Below are 26335 nucleotides of genomic sequence, written 5' to 3' on the forward strand. Positions count from 1 at the left end.
CTGACCTGCCTCTTGAGAAATCTGTATGCAGGTCAAGAAGCAACAGTTAGAACTGGACATGGAAGAACAGACTGCTTCCAAATAGGAAAAGGAGTACATCAAGACTGTATATTGTCACCCTGCTTATTGAATTTCTCTGCAGAGTACATCATGAGAAACGCTGGGCTGGAAGAAGCACAAGCTGGAATCAAGATTGCCAGGAGAAATATCACTAACCTCACATATGCAGATGACACCACCCTTATGGCAGAAAGCAAAGAGCTAAAAAGCCTCTTGATGAAAGTGAAAGAGGAGAGTGGAAAAGTTGGCTTAAAGCTCAACATTCAGAAAACTAAGAACATGGCATTTGGTCCCATCACTTCATGGGAAATGGAGAAACAGTGGAAACAGTGTCAGACTTTATTTTTTTTTTTTTGGCTCCAAAATCACTTCAGATGGTGATTGCAGCCATGAAATTAATAGACGCTTACTCCTTGGAAGGAAAGTTATGACCAACCTAGATAGCATATTCAAAAGCAGAGATATTACTTTGCCAACAAAGTTCTGCTTAGTCAAGACTATGGTTTTTCCAGTGGTCATGTATGGATGTGAGAGTTGGACTGTGAAGAAAGCAGAGCACCAAAGAATTGATGCTTTTGAACTGTGGTGTTGGAGAAGACTCTTGAGAGTCCCTTGGACTGCAGGGAGATCAAACCAGTCCATCCTAAAGGAGACCAGTCCTGGGTGTTCATTGGAAGCACTGATGGTGAGGCTGGAACTCCAGTACTTTGGCCACCTCATGTGAAGAGTTGACTCATTGAAACAGACTCTGATGCTGGGAGGGGTTGGGGGCAGGAGGTGAAGGGGACGACAGAGGATGAGATGGCTGGATGGCATCATCAACTCAATGTACATGAGTTTGAGTGAACTCTGGGAGTTGGTGATGGACTGGGTTGTCTGGATTGCTGCTATTCATGGGCTCGCAGCGAGTCGGACACGACTGAGCCAATGAACTGAACTGAAATCATTTACAATGTAAATTTATGCTTCCTATTCCTGTGAACTTTGGTTTATTGCATTCAGATAGCTCTGTGCCCCAGGAAAGAATACTTCTTAAGGGAACACAACTAAGACTGGCTTCTGAGATCTTGGGGTGCCTTCACTGAGCCAGCAGATGGAAAAAACTTGCCTCTGATATTTGTGGAAACTATTGCAAGAGTAAAAATGGATGCTCATAAGCCATACATTGAAATATTTGAAAGTGATAAATCAAGGTAACAAAATTTTGAGTACACTGTGTTTTGTCCTACATTAATAAACATATGTTATTTCCCTTCTTCTCTAGTGTCTTATTATGAATCTTTAGGACATTTTTTCTGGTCAAGCTAAATAGGTCCCTAGAGGTAAAGTCCCATGATCCATGAACTCCTAAACTTCAGTCTTTACAGTGTTACTTGGTCATTTTCCTCTAGACTTATTAATAAACTTTATTTCTATAATGGCAAGATCTTATGGCACTTAGAGAACACAAGAATATCTAACACTCTATGAGGAGGCTTCTTTTCTTTGTACAGGTAAAATGGAAGAATGAGAATAAACTTAACAATAAGGAAAGTAGCTCTATGTCAGATATGATCCTAATTTGAAACTACTGTGGAAATGAATCATATCTTAAAATGCATAAGTATATCCTAAACCAGCATAGCTAGCATCCTAGGTAAAAAATTGACTAGTAGTGGAGAATAATTGTGAAAAATGGTATTAACACGTTGGAGAATGTAAACTGACTATCACTTTTAACTAGAATTACACAGTGTTAGGGTAATGTGAAAGATATTAGGAAAAATCAAATGGTTTTTATAATGTTTGGGGTTTAGCACTCTATTTTCAGTGATACTGAAATGAATGATTCCCATTCTCTGCAATTTATTAAAAAGGTAAGAAAAGTCGGTGACACATGAAACTAAGAAAGCAGGAGTAATGCTGTAATCTCCATTGGTTTTCCAAAAAAGATAAATTATAAACTGGTTTTCTTCTCTGAAAAGGGCAGCAAATTTATTTAACTTGTAAAATTTTCAAGGTGGAAAAGAGTTTTAGAGACACCTAAATAGATAAGACACTCAAAGTTCCAAATATGAATAAGTTGTTTTCAATAAAATGTCAACTTAAAATATGATGTGCAAAATTTAAAAACAAAAGAAAAACTACCAGGAGATCAAATTGGTTCTCTTGCTCTCTTATGTGCTTTACAATTTTAAAATGTTTTTTATTAATTTTTTCCTCTAAATAGTAAGAATAGTAAGGATTTAGATGAGAAAGGAATACTAAGAGGAAACATAAAAGACTTTGAGTTTTAGAAACAGAAAACTAAGGGGTTACTCAGTCTTTTAAAATTCATATATATAAAGGAGTAATTGAAAAAGATGCTGAAAATGATTTCTATACACACAGCTATAAAAAGTAAAAGAAACAGTCAAATTAGGGGGAACAGAATTTTACTTAGGTATGAAGAAAGATTTTTATGACAATTTGAAAGTTAAAATTCAGGGCATTTCAGGACGGCCCTGGTGGTAGAGTGGATAAGACTTCACCTGCCAATGCAGGGGACACAGGTTTGATCCCTGGTAAAGGAAGATTCCACATGCCACAGAGCAACAAAGTCCATGCAACACAACTACTGAGCTCATGTGCCATAACTACCGAAGCTGGTGCACGTAGAGCCCATGCTTTACAACAAGAGAAGCCACCACAATGAGAAGCCACGCACCACAACAGAGAGTAGCCCCCACTTGCAGCAACTAGAGAAAGCACATGTGCAGCAATGAAGACCCAACACAAGCAAAATTAAATAAATGAATAATTTTTTAAAATGCAAAACATTTCAGCTGAGGGACTTTCAAACCTCTCAATAATTTTAGATTGAGAAGGAAATGTATATGAATAGTGGTTTAGATTTTTCAAAACTATGAGATGTCTGTGGATACCATCTTTCAGCTTGATAATTCCATTATTTGGAACCCCCACCTACCAGCATTTTCTTCATCTATAAAGAATTAAATGTCTGGCAATGTGTTTCTGGAAGATTGATCAATTCTCTATGAGTCAAGAAAAAATTAATACAGTAAAAGGTAAAGAACTGGACCTTTTCTTTTTTTACCATGTAAATTTAATTGCTTAAATAATTATTGTTTGATCATTTATGATTCAGTTGGCTTCAGATGGCTCTGTGCCCCAGGAAAGAATGCTTCCAAAGGGAACACCTAAGACTGGCTTCTGACAACTTGAGGTGCCTCGTGTTACTGAGCCAGCAGATGGAAAAGAACTTGCCTCTGATATTTGTGGAAACTATTGTTAAGAGTAAAAATGGATGCGCAACCAATCTATAAGAAAATGGTTTCAAAATCTAATCAACTGGGAGATTGATTGTAGGTATTCGCTGACTCCTAGGTGACTGGACATCATACCCTAGTGTCTCCATCTAGAACCCTCTCTTTGACTATTGCTCAGGACATAAATAGAATTCTTATTGTGCCTCAGATGCATTTAAAACTTTGACATCAGAGTTTTACACATCAGACTATGAATTTCTATATTCTGTCATTTGTTTGTATATTTCTCTCCCTTTTGGAACATATAGGGAAATTTCATTTTTCACTTCTTTCTTTTCTTCTAGTAGTCATTGAAGGGTAGTTAAAGAACAATCAGTGTTACCCCAGTAGTTTCCATATTTATAGCTCTTCCCTCTTTAGATGCACTTTTCCTCAAATTCCCAGTTGTTACATTGTGGAAGATATTCAATATCGAAAGGGAAACTAAATTCATAACTAGATGTGTGTTACTAGTATAGGTGTATGGAAAAAGCCTTCAAAGAGACTGAGTACTTAAAAGATACCTGTAGACATGGTCCTAAAAGTTGCTATAATTAAAAAACTCTGCAGAATGGGCCCAGAAATGAATATAACTCATATCCCATAAGCTACCATTTACTTCGTTTAAAGTGGACTTTGTCTTTCTTTGTCATTATACACATACTTTCCTTATCTCCCTTCTTTTTGACATGGGCTACTCATTTTTCCTTAATCCTCCTTCATTTTTATAATCTGTTTCTATTTTCTTCTATCTCTTCAAAACTCCTATCAGTTTTTTAAACTCCTGCCATAGATACACAAAGCAGGCATATTTTTATGGTTTTCAATCATCTAATTATATTATCTCTTATCTTTGTTGAATTTTTATGTTATAACTATATAATCTGTATTCCTATTTCTATTTCAATTGCAATCTTATCTTCCTATTTGAGGCTGTCTTTATTATGTGTAAATCATAATTGCCAAGTCATTGAAGGGGGCTTCACTGGTGGCTCAGACAGTAAAGAATCTGCCGGCAGGGCAGGAGACCTGGGTTCGATCCCTGGGTCAAGAAGATCTCCTGGAGGAGGAAATGGCAACCCACTCCAGTATTCTTGCCTGGATAATTCCATGGATGAAGAGCCTGGGGGCTAAATCCATGGGGTCACAAAGAGTCAGGCACAACTGAGTAACTAATACTTTCACACTTTTGTATCATTGAAACCTTTAGCAAAATTTTGCTAAGACAATGTTTTTAATGTTTCCCTCCTACCCTTTTTTATTTTGAATGTTTGTTGGCAGTTGGGTTTATAAGAGAGTGTGAGCACAGTTCTAACCCTCAATGCATTTATATAAAAACTAAGCATACTGTAATGCAACAAATGGTGATTTAGATCATGAATATAGAGTTATGAATGGGAACATAGATTAAGAAGGTATGACTCTACTTAAACTGTGAAGAGTTGGTTAAAACAGGGAGTCTAAATATTATAGCATGTGTTTAATTTCCAGTGTGAGCAGTGCGTGGAGATGGTGGAAAGGGAGTTGGTGGACAGGAACCTGTATAATTAAAGACATGGAAGAATATACATGTGTGGCATTTTCAGATAATAAACAAGTGTTGCTGGATCATTGAGTGTAAGAAAAGAAGCAAGAAAAGGAGATAGGAAATGAGGTTGAAAAGAACCAGACTCCAGAGGACTTTGAATGCTCTGTTAGAACTTTGTGGTTTACATGAAGGCAAAAAGGGACACACTAAATTTTTAACAATATGATTGGATCTGTTGTGAGAATTGATGTATTTTTGTTGGAAGGGAAAGTACTTGAAAGAGAAGATAATTCTGATGAGATTTTTGTGATAGATGCAGCTAGAACTGATGAAAGTAGGGGTAATGGAAAGAGAAAGGAATGGATCCATGGCAAATGCATTAAATTACAAAAAGAAATTCTGACATAGTTCACTCATTTAAAAAGTACCCAAAACTGTACGATTGGGTATTTAATTTCAAGATTAATGGACACTTGTTATTTAACAAATTTGTTTTGAGAGTATATCATTGCAAGTAAAATTGAAATCACTCATCCTATCAGATTCCTCTCTTTTCCTCCTCAGAGAAAATCACTATTCTGACATTGTTGGATAGCATTCTTGTTCAAACTTTCTATTGCATCCATATATATTTATATTCAATAATGTTTTGAAAAATATAAAATGATATTTATATTAGTATATAATTTTATGTTTTTCATTCAATATAAAATATTTGACTTTTTCATGATGATAAATATAAATCTGGTTTATTTACTTTCCAAATAATTCATTTCATTTCACTGTATTAACTTACAATTTACTTATATATAACCTCATTGTGGATATATATATATATATATTACTCCCTTTACCAGAGACATTAAAGAAGAGAAATTAATTAGATTTGATGACAAATATTGTCTCACATTACCAGTTCTGAAAGACATTCATTTTCTCCATTCTACAAATGGGAAAAGGGGTCAGATATGAAATGTATGTTATCAAAGTCACCAAGTATTAGGTGACAGAAGGTGAAATATAATTTTTCAGATATTAAATCCTATACTCATTTCATTATCCCATGCAGCTTCTTTTAAAAATAATAGAAACAGTTGTTATAGAATATGATAAGAGCTAAATTAAGAGGAACTCAAAGAATAATGAAATCATATAATCAGTCTATTTAATACAAAGTCCCAAATGGAGTCTCTTGTCCCTGATTCCACATTGAGATTGATGATTAACTTCAATATACTTTGACTAGAATGAGGCACTCAAGCATTTTACTGAAGACCTGTTAATTCCTCTAGGTACTGTGGTGCTTATAAAGAAATATAGTGGTAGAATAGCCCTATAATTTATTGAGGGAGTTAAAAGGAAATATTAGAAGCTGAAAACTACTCAGGTTGGAGGAATTAAGAATGATTTCTTAAGGAGGTAGAAACTGAATACAGGCAACTTTATGGAGACTTTTGAGTGGTTAGGTGATAATGATCCTCTTATGGTGTCTGAGGCCCCTTAGGAGATAGAGAGGTTGAGTAGAACAAATTAAGCTGGCATTTTTTTATCATGAGTTCATCCAAAAAACCTTATGTTCCAAATAATAGTACTTTCCTGGACAAGTAGAGTAAGAACAAATGTTTTAGCAAGCTTCCAAGTTTCCCAGGACACTGAGGTACATTAATTAGTGACAGAAAGTTGTTGTAGGTAATTAATCATGAAGACCAAGGCAGCAGTTACCAGCTTGATAATGAATGACTGTCATCAGCTATAATAGGGGCTTATCTTTCCTCAACAGTTTCTACTATCACTCTGTCACATGTTTTTGTTGAAACTGTATCCTCAGAAAGTTAAGATTAAGGAAAAAATAAACAGAAAATAGGACTGATCTTGGAGTCAGTAGATTTGGGTTTTAGTATAAGTGCTAACACTAAGTAAACTTATGGTTTGGATCAAGTTATTTTACATATTTAGGTATTTATTTCCACATCTATAATGACTAAGGATTTTAATAAATAAAGGATATTGATTTTATCAATAGTTCTGAAGGAGGAAACAGAACAGGCTTTATCTTGAAATCAGAACTCCATCTTGGGCCGGACTGTGGACTTTGAGCTATATGTCCAGTATCTATGGAAACGACATACCAACTGGAAAACCAGACCCCCCATCCACCCAGATGGAAGAACCCCAGGGCTCTCTGTCACTAAAAGAATACCCTAATTATCTGTGTAACAGAATAGAATCATACATTTTATTATGCTTATTGGGCCATAACCACAGGCCTATTAATAATTGTCCACTGTTAACTACCTAGGCTTAAGGCAAATTAATCATGGGTTAACTTTGATTGTCAGGGAATTTGGGGAGGTGGGTTTGTGCATATACAGTCAGGGTATATAAGGTTTTCACAAAAACTGATCCGGGTCCTTGGCTAAGAGGAGACTCTACCTTGGGCCCACCGGTGGATAAACTGGACTCCAGTATCTGCATTGTCCTTCTGAGTGAGTTTGTTTCCCGGAACGTGTGGCTACAACAGTTCCTGAAGTTGATCTCATTGAGTTCACTAGTCTCTTTCACTAGATTGAAAACTTTAATTTTAATCCTATTCCCTATTTTCATTTTTCTTTATGCAGAATTTTCTTTTCCCTAAATTCCCCAACTCATAACTGTGTTCCTTCTTTCTTCACATAATCAGTCTCTAACCAGAGTAAATACATATAATTTACCTTTTCAGCAAATCTATATTTGTGATTCTAAGTTTTTGGTTCATTGCAATGAAGAAGACAAATATGGTCCATAATTTCATGTAGCTTGCAGCCTAGTTGGGAAAGAGAAACAAATAATAAATTACATTTGTGGTGTTATTACTAATATATACAGTGTTCTTTGAGAGCAAAGGAATTAAACTTGTAGAAGATAGTTTACTTAATATAATTAATAGGATATAAATGTTATAGTCTTTATAATTATTTACTGAAATATATTTTGGGATATGAAAGTTTGATGGTCCCTGTGGGTCAATATTTTTTGCTTTATTATTCATTCACTCCACAGTGTTGAGTGCTATCAGGGCAGTTGAAATAAATAGAAGCATAACACTTACTGAATGCTTAATACTGCCATATGATTAATATACATTAATTATTTTACTAATTATGATTTCATAGATAAATAAAATGAGGCTCAAAGAGTTTAAGTAACTCACCCAAGATAAAGCTGTCAGTGGCTGAACATTATATATGTATATATCTTTGTAATCTAAATCCAGAAATATTATTTTCTTTTCTAAGCTAGGATATATCTCTAAATAAGAATAAATAATTACAAAATAATGTGATAAGACCTTATATCAAGACTTGTACAAACTGGATTTCACTATGTTACACATTTCGTAGCTTTAAAATTTCGAATCATGTTCTAAGTACACTAAAGCAGTGTTTCTCAAATTACCTTTGTTGAAGGATTTTTCTTTAGTCCATAGTCTTTCATGGACTATTTCTTTGGGAAACAAACAAAATCAGAAACATGACTGTCACTGTAACGTCAGATTGCTAAAGAAGTTTCTAAATACTCATAAATTCTGTACCTCAACGAGCAAACTAGAAAGACAGTTTATGGACTTGCACCTCCCTGTATGCACCTCTTACTTCAGTGGAACTGGGGTCATAACATGATATTTTTAAATGTAAAATCAAAAGTTTTGGGGTTGACTTCCTCTTACTCGTGATGACCATCTTGTATGTCATGACTAATATTAGGGCATCAACCCTGACAGGAAGCAGAAGGTATTAACTGCAGAGACAAGTTGGTGATAAGAACAACCTCACATAAGAACAACTAATTTTTCTGTGTGATGACACTTATAGCCATAAGTATACTAGGTCAGTTTTAATGCTAAAGTTGAAATAAGCTGTACAAGTTTGACCTTTTTTTCTTCAGCATTATAATAATTTACACTTGCTCCTTTTGTCCTCCTTCAGATAGCAATGCTAACAAAGTCCATGGATGGAGCAAATCAGTCTGTGGTATCAGAGTTTCTGTTCCTGGGACTCACCAGCTCCTGGGAAATACAACTTCTCCTCTTTGTGTTCTCCTCCACATTTTATGTGGCAAGCATGATGGGAAACTCCCTCATTATACTCACTGTGACTGGTGACCCTCACTTACACTCTCCCATGTACTTTCTGTTGGCCAACCTCTCCTTCATTGACCTAGGAGTTTCTTCTGTCACTTCTCCCAAGATGATATATGACCTTTTCAGGAAGCGTAAAGTCATTTCCTTTGAAGGCTGCATTGCTCAGATCTTCTTCATCCATGTCATCGGTGGGGTGGAGATGGTGCTGCTCATAGCCATGGCCTTTGACAGATATGTTGCCATATGTAAGCCTCTCCATTATCTGACCATCATGAGCCCAAGGATGTGTGTTTTCTTTATAGTGGCTGCCTGGATGATTGGCCTTACCCATTCAATGGTTCAACTAGCTTTTGTGGTAAAATTACCCTTCTGTGGCCCTAATGTGTTAGATACTTTTCACTGTGACCTTCCTCGGTTCATCAAACTTGCCTGCATAGACACATACCAACTAGAGTCCATGATCAGAGCCAACAGTGGATTCATCTCTGTTGGCTCCTTCTTCATTCTGATCATTTCCTACATTATCATCATTCTCACTGTTCAGAAACTGTCTTCAGCAGGTTCATCTAAGGCTCTGTCCACACTTTCAGCTCACATCACTGTAGTAGTCTTGTTCTTTGGTCCTTTGATATTTTTCTACACGTGGCCATCTCCCTCTATACCCCTGGATAAGTTTCTGGCCATCTTTGATGCAGTTCTCACTCCTTTCCTGAATCCAGTCATTTACACATTCAGGAATCAAGAAATGAAGGTGGCAATGAGGAGGATATGCAGACTGCTAGTGAGTTATAGAAAGATCTCTTTGGTGAAGCTTGTATTGTGAAGAGCTTTTGTTGATTACTGATGTTAATTATTGGTGGCCAAACTCAAGAGAAAATCTGTTCTTCATCCTACTTTGATTTTCTAAGCACACCAATGTAGAATCTATTTTGTCTTTCACTTAGAAGGGAGGGACATTCACTTCTGAAAAGAGAAAAGAAATTACATATGAAGTATTTTCAAAGTTTACAGTAATCTTGAGCCTCAGTTCCTAAGGAATAATATTTATATGGAGTAATTTTTACACATACAAAACATGGAATCCTTCTTTAAGGCCTTTGAACAGGAGAATCTGTCTTTTTGTAACAGAAGCATGTCTCACAGAGATATTTAGATAGCATTACCAACTCAGTGAACATGAATTTGATCAAATTCTGGAAGACAGTGGAGGGCAGAGGAGCCTGGTACAGTCTATGGAGTGGCAAAGAGTCAGACACAACTTAGTGATTGAACAACATGTCTCACAGATAGGAATTCCTATCAGCACCTAATGGGAGACTCACTAAGTGAGAACTGAACTGAGTCTTCATATTGGATGCTGCAGCTTGCCCACATTTGCCCCTTCTTTTGGCTCTCTTCCAGGGTTGTGCAAAGAGGGCAGAATCTTCAAGAGCAAGCACACAGAATCTTTGAGAACATGCATGTATGAGGTCGCACATCTCCAGTAGAAGCCATGGGAGTTGTTCTTGGAAGAAAGAGCTGGGAAACACCACAGTTTTTCTCTGTAATTAGCATTTTGCTACTCAACCCCATTAGATTGTCATTTCCCTTTTCTTAAATTCTTTCTTTTCATTTTTTCTTCAGTCACTTATGGTCTTTGGGCTAGGAAAAACTTTTTCTTTCCCTCTCCTTTCTTAGACTTCCCTCTCTTTCTTCCTGTCCCATTATTCCTCCTCCTTTTCCTACTTTTCTGCATTGCCTGCTCTGTTCCCTTTTAACTTCCCTTACTTCTACCCTTTCCAATTACTCTATTGTATTATTATGAGTTGCCTACTCAACAGTTTCACACCTTCAAGAACTCTGGTCACAGAAGTTCAGCTGTGGTGTTTGAGTAAGGGGGAAATAGCTAAATGGCAAGAGTAGGGACTTCCCAGGTGGCTTAGTGGTAAAGAATCTTCCTGCAATGCAGGAGATCCAGGTTTGATCCCTCTTGGGCGGGGAAGAGCCCACAGAGGAGGAAATGGGAGCCCACTCAAATATTCTTACCTGGAAAATCCCGTGGACAGAGGAGCTTGGCAGGTTACAGTCCATAGGGTCGCAAAGGGTCAGACGTAACTGAAGCGACTTAGCATAGATGCACAATAAATAATATTGTATTTATTATAGTATATACCACGTGCCATCTTCGTAAGAAACTGAAATAAAGTTTTACATAACAATATGCACTTAGGGGGGAAATTTGCTTTCTTCTCTACAATTAGAAGCCTTTTTTTTTTTTTAATAAGAGACTTTGTGAACTAGGCTCTGTGCTAGGAAAATTACACAGAAGATGGATAATAACATTCACTGCTTCTAGTTAAAAAAAAAAGAACTTCTCAAGATAAATTTATGTCATTCTAACAGAGAAAACTAACTCCTAGTTTTCCTTTAATGTGATATTTTAGTAAAACATTCCTAAATTTAAAGAAGCCTAAAAACCTGAGTGTGTAAACTTTGCCAAAATTATTTAAACACATTCATTGCATTGTTTCAGACTGATTATTCAAAATTATGTATATATATTTTTACATATAAAATCTATCATATACAATCATTTTAGTAAATCAGCAAACTCATGAGAAAAACCCTCAACAGCCTACACACATTCTATTCACACCTTCTTACACATGGTAAATGTTAAAGTAGCAAAAATGAACGTGCTCAGTAATTTGATAAAATGATATAGTATATTAAGACATACATAAAAGTCACACAAGTGAAGACACACACACACATACTCTGACCAGTGTTTCAATATTCAATCTTACTTAAAAATTACCCAAAGAATATCCATTAAATACTGTATTTATTACTAAACCAAGGTCTTAAAATTGCTAAGGATATTAAATGTCAAGTTTAACTGGATACGCCACAGAACTCTTAGAAGTATTGCTGACATTGGTTAATCATTTAGTTTTGTATTTTTTTTTTAATTTTAAATTCTTATTTTACAGTTTATACTGATAAGGTCAGGGACAAGACCTATAGCTGCTTTATAAAAAATATTATCAAATCAGTCTGAATTGTCCAAGAATATATTTTGATTGTGTGAATCTGGATAGTATAAAAACGCTGTTGAACTAGTGATTTCTTATGAAAATTTTTTTCTAAAAAGGCTAACAAATTTAATGTAGTAATCGCAGTTCTGTTCAGTTCAGCCACTGAGTCATGTCTGACTCTTTGCAACCCCGTGGGCTGCAGCACACCAGGCTTCCTTGTCCATCACCAGCTCCCAGAGACTGCGCAAACTCATGTCCATCAGGTAGATGATGCCATCCAACCATTTCATCCTCTATCATCCCCTCTCCTCCTGCCTTCAATTTTTCCCAGCATCCAGGTCTTTTCCAGTGAGTCAGTACTTCACATCAGGTGACCAAAGTATTGGAGCTTCAGCTTCAGCATCAGTCCTTCCAATGAGTATCTAAGACTGATTTCATTTAGGATTGATTGGTTTGATCTTTTTGTAGTCAAAAGGACTCTCAAAAGTCTTCTCCAGCACAACAGATCAAAAGCATCAATTCTTCAGTGCTCACCTTTCTTTATCGTCCAACTCTCACATCTATACATGACTACAGGAAAGCGGCAGTGGCCACACAGTAATCAATGTAACACACTGAAAACTATCTTTCAGATGAAGCCTTGCCCATGTAACTGTAGCCCAGGCAGCATAGATAAGGCTTATTAAGAAGCAGTGTAGAGGGCAAGGAACCAGGAATTTCACTGGAAGCACATGAGAAAACTATTGTATTGCAGGTCAGTGACTGTTGTGGCTAAAAACTCAGGCCTTGTAGAACTGGATGGTGGGTAAAATTCTTCAGTTTACACAAGGCTCCTATTCCAGCTGCTGCTGAAGGTTTATTTCTCTTATTTGAACATCTCATGAGGTTGTTTAGCTGTTCTTCAACAGCAGGAAGAACAGATTCTCAGAATTTAGTTTAGAGGCAAGGGATAAAAATTGATGTCAAGGAGGTTCAAATAAGGAGGTTGCCAGTATTCTTCAAGAGAATATTCACCAGAGAAAATCAAGATGACAGAGTAGGAGTGATCTTCTCCTGTGAGGACGCCAAAATTACAACTCGCTGCTGAAGAACCATCAACAAGTGAATGTTGGATCCCAGCAAAAAAGATACCCTACATCCAAGGGCAAAGGAGAAACCCCAGCAAGTTGGTAGGAGAAACCCCAGCAAGTTGGTAGGAGAAGTGAAATTACATTTAGAATCAAACCTCATATCCACCAGAGACACTCAGAAGGCTCAAACAAAACCTTGTGCACACCAGGAGACCCCACAGAGACTGAGCCAGACCTGCCTTTGAGTGTCTGAGTGTCTACTGTGGAGGTACAGATCAGCAGTGGCCTGCCCCAGGGGCAGGAGCTCTGTTTGCAGAAGACCTGGGTGTGGCAAAAGCCCTCTTGGAAGAGGTCACCATTAACTCCATCAAGAAGTGGCAAGCATACACAGAAGAACTATACAAAAAAGATCTTCACGACCCAGATGATAATGATGGTGTGCTTACTCACCTAGAGCTAGACATCCTGAAATGCAAAGTCAAGTGGGCCTTAGGAAGCATCACTATGAACAAAGCTAGTGGAGGTGATGGAATTCCAGTTGAGGTATTCCAAATCCTAAAAGACAATGCTGTGAAACTGCTGCACTCAATATGAGAGCAAATTTGGAAAACTCAGCAGAGGCCACAGGACTGGAAAAGGTCGGTTTTCATTCCAATCCCAAAGAAAGGCAATGCCAAAGAATGCTGAGCTACCACTCAATTGCATTCATCTCACATGCTAGTAAAGAAATGCTCAAAATTCTCCAAGCCAGGCTTCAACAGTATGTGAACCATGAACTTCCAGTTGTTCAAGTTGGATTTAGAAAAGGCAGAAGAAACAGAGATCAAATTTCCAACATCCATTGGATCATTGAAAAAGCAAGATAGTTCCAGAAAAACATCTACTGCTTCTTCATTGACTACGCTAAAGCCTTTGTGTGGATCACAACAAACTGTGGAAAATTCTGGAAGAGATGGGAATACCAGACCACCTGACCGGCCTCTTGAGAAATCTGTATGTGGATCAGGAAGCAACAGTTAGAACCGGACATGGAACAACAGACTGGTTCCAAATAGGAAAAGGAGTACGTCAAGGCTGTATATTGTCACCCTGCTTATTTAACTTCTATGCAGAGTACATTATGAGAAACATTGGGCTGGATGAAGCACAAGCTAGAATCAAGATTGCCGGGAGAAATATCAGTAACCTCAGATATGTAGATGACACCACCCTTATGGCAGAAAGTAAAGAACTAAAGAGCCTCTTGATGAAAGTGAAGAAAGAGAGTTAAAAAGCTCTGTAATTTCCTTACTGTACATAAGGGTTCACTGTAATTTCCTCATCGTACCTCATTGCCTCTGTAATGACCTTATTTCCAAATAACCTCACATTCTAAAGTACTGCAGAGAAGGCAATGGCAACCCACTCCAGTACTCTTGCCTGGAAAATCCCATGGACAGAGGAGCCTGTTGGACTATAGTCCATGGGGTCACAAAGAGTCAGACACAACTGAGCGAGTTCACTTTCACCTTTCTCTTACATGCGTTGGAAAAGGAAATGGCAACCCACTCCAGTATTCTTGCCTGGAGAATCCCAGGGCCAGAGGAGCCTGGTGGGCTGCTGTCTATGGGGTCTCACAGAGTTGGACACGACTGACATAACTTAGCAGCAGCAGCAGCTAAAGTACTGGGGATTGAACTTCAGCAAATGAATTTTGAGGGAGGACAGTCCAACCCATGACAGATTCTCACCATCTCAGTTCAGTTCAGTTCAGTCACTCAGTCGTGTCCGATTCTTTGAGACCCCATGAATTGCAGCATGCCAGGCCTCCCTGTCCATCACCAACTCCTGGAGTTCACTCAGACTCATGTCCATTGAGTCGGTGATGCCATCCAGCCATCTCATCTTCTATCGTCCCCTTCTCCTCCTGCCCCCAATCCCTCCCAGCATCAGGGTCTTTTCCAAAGAGTCAGCTCTTCGCATGAGGTAGCCAAAGTATTGGAGTTTCAGCTTCAGCATCAGTCTTTCCATTGAACACCCAGGACTGATCTCCTTTAGGATGAACTGGTTGGATTTCCTTGCAGTCCAAGGGACTCTCAAGAGTCTTCTCCAACAATACAGTTCAAAAGCATCAGTTCTTCAGTGCTCAGCTTTCTTCACAGTCCAACCCTCACATCCATACATGACCACTGGAAAAACCATAGCTTTGACTAGACGGACCTTTGTTGGCAAACTAATATCTCTGCTTTTCAACCATCTCAGTAGAGATTGCCAAATGTCCAGATTATGAAATGAAATTCACAATCTATGTTACCACCAGTGTGGAATAATCGATCAGCCCTGTATAAACCAAGACTGGAACCAAACTTGGCCAAGACCCAGAAACAAACAAATCAACAGCAAAAAAACTTCCAAAGCAGAAAAAAAAAAAACAGAGATCAGTGTCTCTGAAGGTAAACTTTCACTTTGCTTCAGATCCACTCTGGAAACTAGGAAGAGACATGTCTGGGCTTAAATGTCCCTATAAGGGCATTGTTTTGGAAATAAAATATATTGACTTCAGAAGATGTGTCCACTTGGATATCTTGATGAGCCTCCGAAATGATCAAATCATCATTTTCAAGAAGTTAAAAACATGATTCATATAAATTATTTATTTAACTCACTAATGAGAGAACAACAAAATTGAAATCTGATTACAATCGAGTGTTTTTTATTTGTATTGAAGTATTGTTGATTTATAATGTTGCATTAGTTTCTGCTGTACAGCAAATGAATCAATTATACATATATATATATATATTTCCACTCTTTTTTAGATTGTTTTCCCATATAAGCCATTACAGTTTTCTGTGCTGTACAGTAGATCATTATTGTCTATTTTATTTGATATATAGTATTTATTTTATATATAGTATTTATTTTATATGTAGTAGTGTATATATGTCAGTGCCAAACTCCCAATTTGTCCTTCCTCTCTTTCCCCACTGGTAACCATGAGTTTGTTTTCTATATCTGTAATTCTATTTCTGTTTTGTAGATAAGTGCACTTGTATCCTTTTTTAGATTCCATATGTAAAAGATATATGATATCTGCCTTTAAGTTCCTAAGAGTGAATGAATCCTGCCTGTAAATGGCCTTCATAAGTCTTGATTTCACTAGTTCTATGATTCTGACCTGTGCCATAATTGGGCTGAAACACGGTTACCACTTTAGAAATTTATTTTTCTCTTGCCAGTGATTTAATTTTTTTCTTTATGAAACATGCAATAGGCCCACAGAACATACTAGCACTTCAATGTACCCAAGTTTGCATACTGGTTCCATACATTAGTTATTTAGCAAATTTCTTGTTTTTCTTCTTCCAGTTTTATTCTTTATTTATTCTAGATATAATTTACATAAAGCACAGTTTAAGTTTAAGGTATATAGCACAAAGATTTGACCTACATATATGGTGAAACAATTGTCACAATAAGTTTAGTGAATATCCATCATCTCATATAAATACAAAATTGAAGCAGTAGAAGAACAATTATTCCTTATGATCAGAATTCTAAGGAGTTGCTCTCTTAATAATTTTCACATATAACACAGAATAGTGTTAGTTATATTTATCATGTACTTTATGATCTATAGTACTTATTGATCCTATAAGGGGAAGTTTGTACCTTTTGACTGCCTTCATCAATTTTCCCCTCCTTTTACTCCTCACCTCTGGTAACCACAAATCTGATCTGTTTTTCTATGAGGTTTTTTTTCTTTTTTGAAATAAAATTGACTTACAACACAATATCAGATCATATGAGAAACAGTGGTTAGATATTTCTTTAATTCACTGCAATTAGTTATGCTATGTCACTATAAAAAGATATTACATAGTTATTGATTATATTCACCCCACAGTGTATTTCATATCTGTGACATTTATTTTCCAATTGGAAGTTTGTACCTCTTAATTTCCCTCACCTGAACTAAATATAGAGCTACCATATGCCACTCTTAGGCACATGTATCTTTTCAAATTGTGGTTTTCTCTGAATATATGCCCAATTCAAAAAGATACATGCATCACAGTGTTCATTACAGCACTATTTATAATAGCCAAGACATGGAAGCAACCTAAAGGACCATCAGCAGAAGAATCAATAATGCACATGTGGTATATATAATGCAGTGGAATATGATTCAGTCATAAAAAGCACAAAATAATGCCATTTAAATTTATTTTTGTGCCTAGTGTGAGAGAGTAGTCCAGTCTGATTTTTTGCATATAATTGTCTTGCTTTCCAGGGCTTCCCAGGTGGCACTAAGGAAGATTCCTTGGAGAAGGGAATGGCTACCTACTCTAGTATTCTTGCCTGGAAAATTTCATGGATAGAGGATGTGGTGGGCTACAGTACATAGCGTCACAATGAGTCGGACACAACTGAACGACTAACACTTTTTCTCTTTATGGTTGAATTACAATGTTGTGATAGTTTCAGGTGTACAGCAAAGTAATTCAATTATATGTAAACATGTATATATTCTTTTTCAAATTATTTTCCCATTTAGGTTGCTACAGACTAAGTAGAGTACCCTGTGCTATACAATAGGCCTTGTTGGTTATCCATTTTAAGTATAGCAGTGTGTGCATGTCAATCCCAAACTCCCTAACTATCCCTTCTAGAAGTGAAAAGTGAAAGTGTTAGTCATTTAGTTGTGTGCAACTCTTTGCTACCTTATGGACTGTAGCTCACCAGGCTCTTCTGTCCACGGAATTCTCCAGCCAGGAATACTGGAGTGGGTTGCCATTTCCTTCGCCAGGGGATCTTTCTGACCCAGGGATCAAACCTGGGTCTTCTGCACTGCAAGCATTTACCATTTGAGCTGCCAGGCTGGGGAGCCTTATTTTGACTTAAATCATCTTATATTATTTCTGAACTTTATATCCGTGTATTAGCAGTTTTTGTGTGTGTATTATCTTGTGTTTTTCAAATTTGCTGAGCTCTAACAATTCTTGTAGCTACCCCAGTCCGAGGTCAGGGGCGGTGGCCGGGAGGAGCTATGCCACGTCTGAGGTTAGGGGCAGTGACAGGGAGGAGCTACCCCACGTCTGAAGCCAGGGGCAGCTGCCAGGAGGAGCTACCCCACGTCCAAGGAGCAGTGGCTGCGCAGACGCAGGAGGGCCTAGAGGAGCTATTTCATGTTCAAGGTCAGGAGGCGCGGTGGTGAGGAGATACCCCTTGTCCAAGGTAAGGAGCAGCGGCTGCACTTTAATGGAGCAGCTGTGAAGAGATACCCCACGCCCAAGGTAAGAGAAACCCAAGCAAGATGGTAGGTGTTGCAAGAGGGCATCAGAGGGCAAACACACTGAAACCATACTCACAGAAAACTAGTCAACCTAATCACACTAGGACCACAGCCTTGTCTAATTCAACGAAACTAAGCCATGCCAATGAGGCTGCCCAAGAAGGGCAGGTCATGGTGGAGAGGTCTGACAGAATGTGGTCCACTGGAGAAGGGAACGGCAAGCCACTTCAGTATTCTTGCCTTGACAACCCCATGAACAGTATGAAAAGGCAAAATGATAGGATACTGAAAGAGGAACTCCTCAGGTTGGTAGGTGCCCAATATGCTACAGGAGATCAGCAGAGAAATAACTCCAGAAAGAATGAAGGGATGGAGCCAAAGCAAAAACAATACCCAGCTGTGGATGTGACTGGTGATAGAAGCAAGGTCCGATGCTGTAAAGAGCAATATTGCATAGGAACCTGGAATGTTAGGTCCATGAATCAAGACAAATTGGAAGTGGTCAAGCAGGAGATGGCAAGAGTGAACGTCAACATTCTAGGAATCAGCGAACTAAAATGGACTGGAATGGGTGAATTTAACTCAGATGACCATTATGTCTGCTACTGTGGGCAGGAATCCCTCAGAAGAAATGGAGTAGCCATCATGGTCAACAAAAGAGTGTGAAATGCAGTACTTGGATGCAATCTCAAAACCAACACAATGATCTCTGTTCATTTCCAAGGCAAACCATTCAATATCACGGTGATCCAAGCCTATGCCCCAACCAGTAACGCTGAAGAAGCTGAAGTTGAACCGTTCTATGAAGACCTACAAGACCTTTTAGAACTAACACCCAAAGAAGATGTCCTTTTCATTATAGGGGACTGGAATGCAAAAGTAGGAAGTCAAGAAACACCTGGAGTGACAGGCAAATTGGGCCTTGGAATGCGGAATGAAGCAGGGCAAAGACTAATAGAGTTTTGCCAAGAGAACACACTGGTCATAGCAAACACCCTCTTCCAACAACACAAGAGAAGACTTACACATGGACATCACCACATGGTCAACACTGAAATCAGATTGATTATATTCTTTGCAGCCCAAGATGGAGAAGCTCTATACAGTCAGCAAAAACAAGACCAGGAGCTGACTGTGGCTCAGATCATGAACTCTTTATTGCCAAATTCAGACTTAAATTGAAGAAAGTAGGGAAAAGCACTAGACTATTCAGGTATGACCTAAATTAAATCCCTTATGATTATAAAGTGGAAGTGAGAAGTAGATTTAAGGGATTAGTTCTGATAGATAGAGTGCCTGATGAACTATGGACAGAGGTTCGTGACATTGTAAATAATTTGGTCCTTTGTAAAAGTGACTTTTTATACCGTGATATGCTGCCTTTAGGATAGAATGCAAGATATATTGTTCACTGGCTTAAGATATGTAGTGCACCAAATAGGAAGCATCCTAAATTTGAAAGTTGTTCACCTCCCAGTTGATAGAAATCTGATCATTAACTAGTCCATTCTACCACTCCATCAATGAGATGCTTCTAGTAAGTGTAGTAAATTCCATGCGTGTAAGCTTATTATCACACTTCATTTCCTATAAAATTATGTCCAGAGCCAAAGTTGCATGGGATACCATAGGAACAGCTAAGGCAGAAAGGTATTCTGTAAGTCCACAAATGGTAGTGCTAGCAGAAGCACCACATTTGGGAAAGAAAAATCAGCACAGTGTGGAGACAAATCTCTAATACTTGCAGGAAAGGTAGACAGTGAGTCTATGGAGAGTATGATGAGGTGTGGCACCATACAGAGAAGCTTTACATCTGCATGGGAAGTTTTGGCACTCAACAATATAGATTACCCATAGTGAGTGGGAAATTCACATTGCTTCATCTATGCAGAGACTTCAACTATGCTACTATCAGCACTGTTTAGTACCAATTAACCAGTCCATTCTGAAGATCAGCCCTGGGATTTCTTTGGAAGGAATGATGCTAAGGCTGAAACTCCAGTACTTTGGCCAACTCATACGAAGAGTGGACTCATTGGAAAAGACTCTGATGCTGGGAGGGATTGGGGGCAGGAGGAGAAGGGGACGACGGAGGATGAGATGGCTGGATGGCATCACTGACTCGATGGATGTGAGTCTGAGTGGACTCCGGGAGTTGGTGATGCTCCGGGAGGCCTGGTGTGCTGCGATTCATGGGGTCTCAAAGAGTTGGACATGACTGAGCGACTGAACTGAACTGAACTGAATAATGAACAGTATATGATACCAATAAAACAATACCAGGATAGCTGGGAAAAGAGGTTGTTTTACATCACAGAAGGAAGTCTTCTTGTTCCTGTATAGTGAATAATCTCTAATAGTCTTTTACATGGGCAGTCTCTGTGTCCTTTCTGAAAAGTCCATCCATATATACTTCTCCTCAGACTCCACCATAAAAAAGTTATACTCATGTTCTTTCTTAGGTCTTAAAGAAACAAATCAATCATTAGCCCTCCTCACAAATTAGTACGATCTGTACAATAGGCCATCTTCCCTTCCAAGAGAAGTGTACAACTAAAGGTTATTCCCTGACTGGAAGAAAGGCAAGATGGCAGCAGAGGAAGATGCTGAGCTCATCTCCTTCCATGGACACAACAAATCTAAAGCTATATACAGAGCAACTTTTCCTGAAGAAGACCTGAGGGGAGATTTGACAGCTCCTGCATAGAGATGAGGAAAGATGGAGACACAATATCCACGTGAATCCAACCTTATCCTCATTGTGATGTGATACGGAGGGTCATAACTGAGGGACTTAAGTGCAGACTCTCCCACCCTGCAGACAGTGACAAAACACCAACTTAAAGCCCATCTAGGCAATATAGGAAGAAAATTCACAGTTACTCAAGTAGCAGTGACAATAAGCCATGAACTGCTAGAGCCCTCTTTGAGGTCAGAGACATCAGGAAGCATCATGGGTTGAGTACCCTCAGAACCCCACCCTTGCCGTTTATTTTCCCTTCACTCGTACTAGATAGCTGAACTCCTGAAGAGTAATAAACTCTTCAAGACATGAAGTATGTTTGAGGAGGCAACTTATAACTACAAAAGAGCGATTAAAAAGGGGCAGCTGTAAGGGAAGTCAGGAGTTACTGTCTCCAGAATGTGAAACAATTTCTATTATGCAAGCCAGCCAGTTTGTAGTATGCTGTATCACAGCCCTAGCAAACTAGTACAAAAACTATTCTCTATCAGATGAGAAGTGATAGAGAATTTGCTTTGTTACTTAACTAAAAATTAAAAAAAAATCTATTTGTGTAAGAATATGTCTCTTTTTCTCTATAAGTAGAAAGTTTATTTGCGATCTAATGCCTGTGTGTGTCTCTTCTTTTGATGTCTTGGTAAATCTGATTCTACTCTTGATCTGTAGGTAAGGTTGTAAATTTGAACATGAGAACTTTATGTGTGGCTGTACTTCTGCAATTGAGAAACTCATGTGAATGTGAAATAATCCAACTCAAGGAGATATTAATAATTTTTGTACAAAGCCTCTAAAAGAGGCTGACATGAATCTACAATAAAACAGCCATATTGCAAAATTTTTAAAATGAACTTCTACTTCTTTAAATTAGATTTTTCAGAAAACTTTTTACAAAAATGACTAACTCAGAAGTGTTTTTCTATGAAAATCCAACTTCACATAGTGAAAACAAATCTTTGGACAATTCAGATTCAGTTGATTATATTTTTAATAAAACAGTGATAGATATCCTTTCCAACCTTACCAAGTAAAGATTATAAGACAAGCATTTAGAATTAGAAAAAATGCAAACTTATGTGTTCAATTTGAGTTATAATTCTGACAGCTCTGTAGTGTGTCTATTTATTTTTTATTTTTTTGTAGTGTGTCTATTTAAACAAAATGTTTAATATCTTCAGCAATTTTAAGACCTTGGTTTACTGTTAAACATAGTAATTAGTAGATATTCTTTGAATAAGTTTTGAATTATTCAAAGATTGAATGTTGAAACACTCAGTGGTGTGTGTGAGAACTTATTTACATCTTTATAGAGCATCTATATCTTTTGGTCAAGTTACTGCTTATGTTCATTTTTGCAACTTTAAGAATACCATTTATACTATCTATAAGAAAATGTGAACAGAATATGTGTGTGTCTGTTAGGGGTTATATTAGTGTGTTCATGAGTTTTGCTAGTTTACTAAAATGATTGTATATGACAGACAATTCTCCTTTATTCTCCTTCAAGAACTCTCAGTGAAATATAAATTGCTTATGTTGGTTAAAAGTAATAATTAATATGGGTGACTGAGGATATAGTAGAATTAACATGACCAAAAACTATCAAGGGGAAAAAGGGTACATTTATCCTAAGATAAAATGTTATTCCAGAAATTGAAAGTGGTTAGTAAACAACAAAACTGAATGGGTTCGATACATGCATGTAATCATTTTTAGTACTGAAGAATACTAAGTATAGACACCAAGAATCAAATGTATAATTTGCTTTAATAAGAGTTTGGTATATTAAAATTGTGCTAATCAAGGCATGATTTTTCTTTCACTACAAATAATGCACTGTGTTTTGAATAAAAAGAAGGTATTGTTAATGTGTACTTATAAAAGAAGACCTGAATGGATATAGAGAGCTATAGATGGTTTTTAGGAAGCAAATTCTATTTGCTTTGGATATATATCATATAATTATATATGCATATACATAATTTCAAATAATGAGCTAAATTGAAACAATGGTATATATTAGTTTTGACAACATTTGCACAGTAAAGGTTTGATAAGCTTATTTAAGTACATTTAGAAGTGCTATACTATTAAATATTATATTAAAGCAAGACTAGATTTCGGATATCTGTTAGAATGACGTAACACACTGATCTTGGTATTTATTCTGCTTTTAACTAGAAGCAGTGAATGTAATGCTCTACTTCTGTTTAATTTTCTTAGTAATCAGAGATTCTGTAAACAACTCACAAAGTGTGTTTTAAACAATTCTTAGTAGGAAGAAAATGAAAGGAAAGCAAAATTTCATAAATATAAATATTGCTACGCTAAACCTTAGTTCAGTTCTTTATGGGGATGGGATATTGTATGTACTACAATGTATACTATATTTCTTACTATGAATCACTGTCAAAAAGTATGAAAATCGCTTTTATAAGGGACCCTCCCCTTGCCTTTTATTTTCCCTTCAATCACACTCAACAGCTGAACTCCTGAAGAATAATCAATCCTTTTTAGACATGAAATGGGTGAAGGCAATGGCACCCCACTCCAGTACTCTTGCCTGGAGAATCCCATGGGTGGAGGAGCCTTGTAGGCTGCAGCCCTTGGGGTCACTAAGAGTCGGACACGACTGAGAGACTTCACTTTCACTTTTCACTTTCATGCATTGGAGAAGGAAATGGCAACCTACTCCAGTGTTCTTGCCTGGAGAATCCCAGGGACGGGGGAGCCTGGTAGGCTGCCGTCTATGGGGTCACACAGAGTTGGACACAACTGAAGTGACTTAGCAGCAGCAGCAGACATGAAATGTGTTGAGTTGGTGACTTATACTAATTACAATAGAGCAATTAAAAAGGGACATCAGGAAGGGAAGTTAGAAGTGGACAGAGCAGCAAATGCAGGGCAGGGGGAAACAAGGAGGAGCAACAGGGTGGGAAGAAAGAAAAGGAAGAAAGGCCTGAGAAAGGAGAGGGAAAGGGAGAAAATTTTTCCTAGCCGAGAGCCCATAAGCCTAGGCTGAAGAAAAATGAAGAGGAAGATACAGGAAGAAAAAAGGAAGGAAATGTAATGGGTTCAAGAATAACGCTAATCACAGAGAAAAAACCTGGTGTTTCCCAGATCTTTTTATTCCAAGAACAACTTCTGTGACTTCTACCCAGAGTTGTGTGACCACTGGGTTCCTACATGTATGTTCTCAGACTGTGTGTTTGCTCTCGAAGAGTCTGCCCTCTTTTGCACAGCCCTGGCAGAGACCCAAGGAAGGGTAGAATGTGGGAAAGTTGCAGCATTTAATATGAAGACTCATTTCAGTCCTCATTTAGCAAGTCTCCTGCTAGGTGCTGATAGGAATTCCTGTCTCTGAGAAGGGCTCCTGTTAAAAGGAGAGAGACATGTTCTCCTCTTCTCAAGGCCATAAAGATGTTTACCTGTTTTGTATTTCTAATAGTTACTTCATATGAATATTATTCCTTAGGAACTGAGGCTCAAGATTACTATAATCTTTGATTATAAATACTTAATATGTAACACCTCTCTCTTCAGAAGTGAATGTCACTCCCTCCTAAGTGAAAGACAAAATAGACTTGATATCAGTGTGCATAATTAAATTAAGGTAGAACAATCAAAAGCTTCTGTCTGAGTTTGATCATCAGTAATGACTGTCAGTAATCAACAAGGGACCTTTACAATACAGGCATCACTTAAGAAATCTTTCTATTATTCACTAACTGTCTGTACACCCTCCTCATTGCAACCTTCATTTCTTGATTCCTGAGTGTGTAAATGACTGGATTCAGGAAAGGAGTGAGAACTGCATCAAAGATGGCCAGAAACTTATCCAGGTGTATAGAGGGAGATGGCCATGTATAGACAAATATCAAAGGACCAAAGAACAAGACTACTACAGTGATGTGAGCTGAAAGTGTGGACAGAGCCTTGGATGAACCTGTTGAAGAGTGTTTCTGAACAGTGAGAATGATGACGATATAGGAGATGATCAGAATGAAGAAGGAGCCAATAGAGATGAACCCACTGTTGGCTGTGACCATGGACTCTAGTTGGTTTATGTCCATGCACGCAAGTTTGATCAACCGAGGAAGGTCACAGTAAAAGCTGTCCAACATATTAGGTCCACAGAAGGGTAAGTTTACCACAAAAACCAGTTGAACTGTGGAGTGGATGAGGCCGATCATCCAGGCAGCCACGAAAAAGGAGATGCACAGTCGTGGGCTCATGATGGTCAGATAATGGAGAGGCTTGCATATGGCAACGTACCTGTCAAAGGCCATGGCTATGAGCAGCACCACCTCCACACCACCAATGACGTGGATGAAGAAGATCTGAGTGATGCAGCCACTAAAGGAGATGACTTTACGTTTTCTGAAAAGGTCATAAATCATCTTGGGAGAAGTGACAGAAGAAACACCCATGTCAATGAAGGAGAGGTTGGCCAACAGAAAGTACATGGGAGAGTGTAAGTGAGGGTCACAAGTCACAGTGAGTATAATGAGGGAGTTTCCCATCATGCTTGCCATGAAAAATGTGGAGGAGAACACAAAGAGGAGAAGTTGCATTTCCCAGGAGTTGGTGAGTCCCAGGAACAGAAACTCTGATACCACAGACTGATTTGCTCCATCCATGGACTTTGGTAGCATTGCTATCTGAAGGAGGACAGTAAGAAAAAATGCAAATTATAACAATTGTGTTGATGAATTTGAAGAAGAAAGGTCAAAGTTATGAAAGCCAATTTACGTATTAGCATAAAAACTGATCTAAAATGTTCATGACCTCTAAACCATGTTTACACAATAAAACTGGTGGCTGTTTTTGCCACCAACTTATCCCTGCATTTAATACCCTTTTCTTCCTCCATGGGTTGATACACTGTATTACTCATGAGACACTAGAAAATAAACATGAGTAATATGCATTCAACCCCAAATCTTTTTGATTTTGGGTTCAAAACTATTATGATCTGCCCAGTCATATAGCACTAATCACTACTGCAATGTCTTTGAAGCCTTATAAACCTTCATCCAGTAGAAAGATCTATCCCCTCCATTCTTGTCCCTACCTCTGGGAACACATTTATCTTCAATATTACTTAAATATTGATTGCATCTATGAAGTCTTACTTTATTTTTACTAGAATTTAAATTATTAGCATAACTACCAAATTTTCTCTGTATTTAATACCACTCTGCTTCCTTCTAGGGTAGATGCTATGATGTTATTCAG

General features: G+C 37.8%; 2 protein-coding genes across 2 annotated transcripts; one reads left to right on the forward strand and one right to left on the reverse strand.

Moving 5' to 3' along the window:
* The first annotated feature begins 8846 nt into the window (after window positions 1-8846).
* LOC138096625 (olfactory receptor 4F3/4F16/4F29-like) lies at window positions 8847-9818 on the forward strand. The gene has a single exon (XM_068992892.1). It carries the CDS (start codon window positions 8847-8849, stop codon window positions 9816-9818), a length of 972 nt encoding a protein of 323 aa, XP_068848993.1.
* Window positions 9819-24798: 14980 nt separating this feature from the next.
* Window positions 24799-25752, reverse strand: LOC138073037 (olfactory receptor 4F3/4F16/4F29-like). Its single transcript, XM_068964444.1, has one exon. It carries the CDS (start codon window positions 25750-25752, stop codon window positions 24799-24801), a length of 954 nt encoding a protein of 317 aa, XP_068820545.1.
* Between the last annotated feature and the right edge of the window lie 583 nt (window positions 25753-26335).

The sequence above is a fragment of the Capricornis sumatraensis genome, chromosome 2 (genome assembly GCF_032405125.1).
Source record: "Capricornis sumatraensis isolate serow.1 chromosome 2, serow.2, whole genome shotgun sequence".
NCBI classification, from domain to species: domain Eukaryota; kingdom Metazoa; phylum Chordata; class Mammalia; order Artiodactyla; family Bovidae; genus Capricornis; species Capricornis sumatraensis.

Excerpts from the sequence above, each read along its gene's own strand:
- LOC138096625 (XM_068992892.1), top strand. The coding sequence starts at position 8,847 with ATGCTAACAAAGTCCATGGATGGAGCAAATCAGTCTGTGGTATCAGAG.
- LOC138073037 (XM_068964444.1), bottom strand. The coding sequence starts at position 25,752 with ATGCTACCAAAGTCCATGGATGGAGCAAATCAGTCTGTGGTATCAGAG.